Source organism: Mus caroli, chromosome 3 (assembly GCF_900094665.2).
Source record: "Mus caroli chromosome 3, CAROLI_EIJ_v1.1, whole genome shotgun sequence".
NCBI classification, from domain to species: domain Eukaryota; kingdom Metazoa; phylum Chordata; class Mammalia; order Rodentia; family Muridae; genus Mus; species Mus caroli.
In genome coordinates this window covers 22,288,164-22,295,098 of record NC_034572.1, presented here as the reverse complement: position 1 = coordinate 22,295,098, position 6,935 = coordinate 22,288,164, and the positions used below count along the sequence as shown (strand labels likewise).

At 41.4% G+C, this 6,935-nt stretch overlaps 1 protein-coding gene across 1 annotated transcript in view; it reads left to right on the top strand.

Moving 5' to 3' along the window:
* The window catches only part of Ect2 (epithelial cell transforming 2), a 57,170-nt gene that overhangs the window by 11,349 nt on the left and 38,886 nt on the right, over window positions 1–6,935 (top strand). The window contains exons 8-13 of the mRNA XM_029474863.1: window positions 2,061–2,134; window positions 4,285–4,415; window positions 4,797–4,912; window positions 5,011–5,073; window positions 5,195–5,417; window positions 6,799–6,935. Of these exons, the coding sequence (XP_029330723.1) occupies window positions 2,061–2,134; window positions 4,285–4,415; window positions 4,797–4,912; window positions 5,011–5,073; window positions 5,195–5,417; window positions 6,799–6,935 (744 nt within the window). The remainder of the gene's footprint in view (window positions 1–2,060; window positions 2,135–4,284; window positions 4,416–4,796; window positions 4,913–5,010; window positions 5,074–5,194; window positions 5,418–6,798) is intronic.

Genomic DNA, 6,935 nt, shown 5'->3' with positions numbered 1-6,935 from the left:
ATGGGATGGATCCCTGGGTATGGCAGTCTCTAGATGGTCCATCCTTTTGTCACAGCTCCAATCTTTGTTTCTGTAACTCCTTCCATGGATGTTTTGTTCACATGGGGACTTCTTAACCACTGATTTATGTCACTGAAGTAGCTTAATGGGAATTTTTCATTCATTGTCACATTCTCAGTATATTTATATAAGAGATTTCCCCTAATTTTTATGTACACACACACACACACACACACATCCCTGAAAGGATAGAAGCCATCATAGGTACATTTGAAAATTAAATTCATTTACCTTATTCATTCCTATGTACTTAGGAAGTAATATCGTTCAATGTTACTAGTAGACTTTGTAGTACGTTTGTTTACTGTGGTAAAATATACCTAAAAGCCATTTCATTCATTTACATTCATGGTTCATTGCCATTATCTACATCCACTTACTGTGTGCACTTTACTGTTACAATCCTTCTATTAAACCTTTTGTTTCAGTTTTTGAGGGCTACTCATGCCTCAGATAAACTCTTGTTTTCTGGTTTTGTAAATGTCAGCGTTCTGAGTAACTTGTTAAGAGAAATCTTGTCTTTAATTGTATAGTAAGTGTCAAATAGTCCAGTATCATAGTTATGACAGCTCACCTCCAGCCAAGTATATGTATACAAAAACTATCAAAATCTTCTAGAGCCAAACTCTTGAATTGGTAAAGGTAATTCCTTTGCAGGTCAGTTTTAGGTGTGCGTGGGAGGCTTTTCGTTGTCCAGTCTATAAGGAATCAGTGCACTACTGAGAAAACCTAAGGAATATATACTATCTTTGTTTCAAGAGTGGAATATTGTAAAAAAATAAAAAAAGCATCATTCTACATTAAGTAACAGCAAGATTATTCTGATAACGACAAGATCGCACATAGGTGTCTTCATATTTGCCTTAATGGTATCAAGGTCAAAGTCAGTGCCTAGCTAGTCATGGTTAGCTACAGTGCCATGGCCCCTCCAGGTTGAGAACTGCTATTAAAGATGTTTGGTTCTCTTTGCTCTAGACCTTCCTAGAAAACATATTCATATTCTTCGAGTTTAGTGATGTAACTGTTGTTTCGTGTTTTAGACGGCTCAGGGTGGGAAACCGCAACCTAAGCTGCGGCAGGCCAAAGCTGGGGTTTCCTGACTCCTGAGTGTCCACTTGTTACTGGGAACTACGCCGAGGAGTCGGGAATTGAGGGTCAGGGTCCATGGGCCTGTGATGAGGCCTGAGCCAGGGTTCCTCAGACTCCTGGACACCCAGATGCTGCTGGAAGTCGAGGATGCTGAGGAGGAACCTGCTGAGAAACCTGCAGAGACCAGGCCGTGGGGATGGGAACTCAGGGTTAGCTCAGGGTGGTGAGTCTGGGAGGAAAGAGGGGCCTTCTGCAGAGACTTAAGATGGTGAGGCTCTGTAGACAAAGGATTTCTCCATGTTCCCCACAGTGCTTCTTGATGAGAAAGTCCTTGGCTCCAAAGTGTTTATTGGTTGTTCAGTGTGGAAAATGGCTTCATGCCACCTCCTCCGGGTGGACCAGGGATTAAATTCCTTTTGCATGAAGGAATGTTTAGGAAGGGAAGCTTATTGGCTAAACCCTCTCGATGCCTCATTAGCATGGAGACCCCTGTTCTGATCCACGTGATCATAGGAAGTGCTCCTATGCTGGTAGGATGGTCATGTGACAGTGGCCTGGCAGGAGGCACGTGAAGCTCCTTCCATCCTCTCAGAGGTTTCCTCAGGTTCCGGGGCTTCCAATCCGCTCAACCTAAACCAAGTTTGCTGGCACTGTCCACTGCCCACAGTCATTACTTGTTTGCTTTTGTAGTCTTGTCTTAGCCAGTTCTTCCAAGGGGTGAACAGAGCAAAAGGAGAAATCAAAGAGCTATAATTATAGAAAATAGCATAAGAGTTTGGGTACCATGGAACTTATTTTAGAGTCACCATAACTGTAACAAAATAGACTGTGAAATTGTGCTAATAATTTTATAAGTAGTTCTTTAGAAGCACTTCCCTGAGTCCCACTGTAACTGGTGTTAATGTTCCCAGGTTGCTGTGAGCCTGGGCACTCCAATTATGAGGCCAGAATGGATTTATAAAGCATGGGAAAGACGCAATGAACAGTAAGTGCTTAGGAATCCATAGTTTATTGTGTGAATTCAACATGTTCTTCCTTCCTTCTTTGCTTCCTTGCTTCCTTCCTTCCTTCGAAATATTTGTTTTTTTTGTGTGTTTGATTTGTATATTTGTGTACTTGGATGAATATTTTTGTACCACATGTATACAGTGTCTGAGGAAGCCTGAAGGTGGCAGGCATCAAATCCATTGGGACTAGAGTTGCTCAGAGTCAAACCTGGGCCCTGGAATAGCAGCCATCTCTCTAGCCCAACATATTGTTATTTTTTATTTATTTTTTTAAAGATTTATTTATTGATTATATGTAAGTACACTGTAGCTGTCTTCAGACACTCCAGAAGAGGGAGTCAGATCTCGTTACGGATGGCTGTGAGCCACCATGTGGTTGCTGGGATTTGAACTCTGGACCTTCGGAAGAGCAGTCGGGTGCTCTTACCCACTGAGCCATCTCACCAGCCCCTGTTATTATTTTTTAAAGTGTGGTTAACATTTGTTTTAAAGATAAAGCCATGTGCCAACAAAAACTAAATTTGTAAATACTATAGAAAACATGAATTCTTTGGCTTAGGGAATAAAACATAGGTTATAAAACTAATTTATTTATAATAAGCATATAATAAATAAGACAGGTTTTGAAACAATTAAAATTGTAAGATTTGATATCATTGGGTTTTATTTTATAAAATCATTTTTCAGAATTAAGCACTTTGTGCGTGATTGTATGTGTGGGCAGATTTGGAGGATGGAGGGTGTCTTAGTCAGGCTTTCTATTCCTGGACAAAACATCATGACCAAGAAGCTAGTTGGGGAGGAAAGGGTTTATTTGGCTTACATTTCCATACTTCTGTTCTTCACCAAGGAAGTCAGGACTGGAACTCAAGCAGGTCAGGAAGCAGGAGCTGATGCAGAGGCCATGGAGGGATGTTCCTTACTGGCTTGCTAACCTGGCTTGCTCAGCCTGCTCTCTTATAGAACCCAGGACTACCAGCCCAGAGATAGTCTCAACCACAAGGGGCCTTTCCCCCTTGATCACTAATTGAGAAAATGCCTTACAGCTGGATCTCATGGAGGCATTTCCTCCACTGAAGCTCCTTTCTCTGTGATAACTCCAGCTGTGTCAAGTTGACACACAACCAGCCAGTACAGAGGGTGATGTGGATTTGTGCTCTCCATTTACTGTATATGCACTTTAGGGGTTTATTTACCTTAGGTTGTTGGGAATGTTTGCATGGACTTTTACTTGCTGAGCTATCTCATGGGGCTGATTTTTGTTTGTTTGTTTGGATTTGGTTTTTTCGAGACAGGGTTTCTCTGTGTAGCCCTGGCTCTCCTGGAACTCACTTTGTAGACCAGAACTCAGAAATCTGTCTGCCTCTGCCTTCCCAGTGTTGGGATTAAAGGCGTGTGCCACCACTGCCCTGCGGGGCTGGTTTTTGTAAAGTAAATTTGACTGGGCAGTCCAGAAGCTTTGGTGGGTGGAGTTACTTGCTACCAAGCCTGATGACTTGTGTTTGATTCCCAGGGCTCCTGTGAGGGGGAGATTAGACTTGTGGACATTGTCTGCTGACTTCCATGTTTGCACTACAGCACCCACGTGCACACATACCAATACATTTTTTCCATTATCATAAACATTCTAAAATTTATTAGATAATATCTTAATGCTTTCAGGTATTTAGATTGTTTTTTTTCTACTTTATGTCTAGATACATTTAAATTGGTCATTAAAACTTACGGTTTTTTGCTAACCCTCCAGTTGTGCATTGTCTGCTCAGGTTCTTCAGCATTATGTAAAAGTTCATGAAATCAGAGAATGTCAGTGTTACAGAATGTCAAACGCCCAGCTAGGATTTGAAAGATGGGAAGGTTTTCTGTGATTATTTTGTCAGGTGCAATGACTGACTCCCAGGCCTGTAGGTGTTAATTTCAACTTCTACTAAGCAGCACCCAGGCCACCTCCTCTTTTACTAAACAAAACAAGGCAGACAAAACCAACTTTTTAGCACTTTATGTAATATATTTTTCAATAAATGAATTCATTCTTGTAAGACCTTGAGAATTTACTGAGATTTCACAAACTAATTTGCCTAGCTGATGGAATTGAAGCTGGTTTTAGAAATGCACATTTTGTTTTTAGGTGTTTTTGTGCAGCAGTTGATGACTTTAGAAATGAATTTAAAGTTCCTCCATTCCAAGATTGTATTTTAAGTTTCCTGGGATTTTCAGATGAAGAGAAACATAGTATGGAAGAAATGACTGAAATGCAAGGTCAGGTAACATGATGTCTGTGGTGGTCGATGCTGTCCTGAGCATGTCTGTGAGGGAGTTTCTAGACTGGGTTAGTGGAGGTAGAAGACCCGTTCTAAATCGGGGTGGTACCATTCCGTGCACACAAAGGCCAAAGTGAACTGAATGCCTGCATTTATCTCTGCTTATTGTGGTGTGACTAGCTACCTTAGGCTTTTCCTGCTGTGGCTTACCTGTCATCACTGGACTGTACTCTGACCCGAGTAAAACAAACCCTTTAAGTCCTTGTTAGAAATAACTGATATCATGTAAATAGACACTTCATAATGAATAGCTGCTTTAGAGATGGATATTTGGAGAACAGTTGTTTGGCTGATCTGTCTGTGTCCCTGTTCTCTTTAGGAGGTAGCTATTTACCAGTTGGGGATGAAAGGTGCACTCACCTTATTGTTGAAGAGAATACAGTAAAGGACCTTCCATTTGAACCTTCAAAGAAACTTTTTGTTGTCAAGCAAGAGGCAAGTAACTCCAGAATGAAGTTACTTAGCGTTAACAGTACTATAGCTTCTCTGCTAAGGTCAATTTAAAATCTTAATTAAAATATTCTCTCTTTTAGTGGTTCTGGGGAAGCATTCAGATGGATGCTCGTGCAGGAGAGACTATGTATCTGTACGAAAAGGTGTGTTTTTACTCTTGGTTCTGTGAATGTGCAAAATTGATACTGTTGTGTCCAGAACATTTATATCTGTATAACAAGAACCATCATAGTAAAATAAACACTTTTGTGATTTTGATTTCAGGCTAATACTCCTGAGCTCAAGAAATCGGTGTCTCTGCTTTCTCTAAGTACTCCAAACAGCAACCGCAAGAGACGGAGATTGAAAGAGACCCTGGCTCAGCTCTCCAGGGAGACTGACCTCTCTCCTTTCCCTCCCCGTAAGCGGCCCTCAGCTGAGCACTCTCTTTCTATTGGCTCACTCCTGGATATCTCCAACACACCAGAGTCCAGCATCCACTATGGAGGTAGTAATTCATGTTTCATGGAATTAGTCTTTAAGATGGAGTATACTGGGATAACTAATAGAATAAATCCCTGCTACAGTGAATGAACTGGGAAGGCTTTTCTCTTAATATTCTTGGTCTAGTTGAGTAAACAAGACAGTTCAAAACAAAAGCTGAGCGTAGCTGGGTAGTCTGCCCCTGTAATTCCTAGATTGGGCAAGTGGAGCCCAGAAGGTGGGTTAGAGACAATCTGGCCATTATGAGACTGGGCCTCAAAATAAAAGCAAAAACAAAACAACAGAAACCCTGAAGAGAAAAATCTTGTAAGAAATATCAGTTGCACAGTAATGCTTTTGTTGGGTGATTGTTTCCTGTATGCTTTTGTGTGGTTGTAAAACATGGTGTCTGTCTTGTAGGCCACTGAACTTCCGAACGGGAGTTAGGAATTGTCCAGGGCTCTAGCTGAAGAGTGACTGATACTTGTTCTGTTTTTCTTTTTGAGACAAGGTCCCATAGCTGAGGCTAGTCTTAACTGCTGATGACCCCGTTCCTCAAGTGCTGGGTGTATAGGCATGCACTGCCACACCTGTGTTAATTCTAGTATCAAACAGTTATAAGAAGTCATGGGAAAGTGAGGTAGAATGAATAGGTGGGGAAGTCAGGAGGGTGATGTCACTTTGTGTTGAACAGACAAAGACTCCTATAGTTAAACCTATTATGATCACCAGCATTTCTCTTGTCTGTAAATATGTAGGATTTGCTAGATGTAAGATACAGAAAGTAAAAGCCTTGGACTTCACAGTATTCTGTACTAATTGTCACTGATGCTAGGGAGGTGCCCTTCCTCTACATTACCAGCCCATGCTTTGAGACAGAAAGGGGAATATTGCTGTGTGGCCAGGGTGTCCTTGAACTTACGGCTTTTCTTCAGCATCCTGAATAATGAGATTATATATGTGCACTCTGAAGTGTTTTAGATTTCTCTAGTTGTCTTAATCATGTCCTGATTTCTAAACCCTCCTCTCCCCGAACAACAAGAAGCTCTTGTATTTTAGTTTAGGATTTAATCTAGGGTACCTGTTTTCACCGTTTAGTTTCTTCTCATTGAGGGGATTTCCTTTAATAACCTTGGTAAATCTGAAGAGTGTAGGCCATTTACCTGGACACTGTCAGCTTTTTAATTGGTATTGTGGTTGAGCCTAGAACTTCACACGTGCCTGGTGAGCAGTTTCCCATTGACTCATGTTCTCAGCTCTGAATCAATGACCTTTTTGGTCATTGCATTTTCCTAGCCTTATCCCATGAGGAAGTTTTACTTTAACAGAAAGCTCTACTGCTGTGCTTTATAATGTCCGTATAGTGTTTAGATCTGCCTTCCGATGGAACCTCTCTTCTTTCCCAGAAACACCGAAGTCCTGTGCTAAGTCTTCTAGAAGTTCTACTCCAGTTCCTCCAAAGCAGTCAGCCAGGTGGCAGGTGGCGAAAGAGCTCTACCAGACTGAGAGCAATTATGTCAATATACTGGCCACAATCATTCAG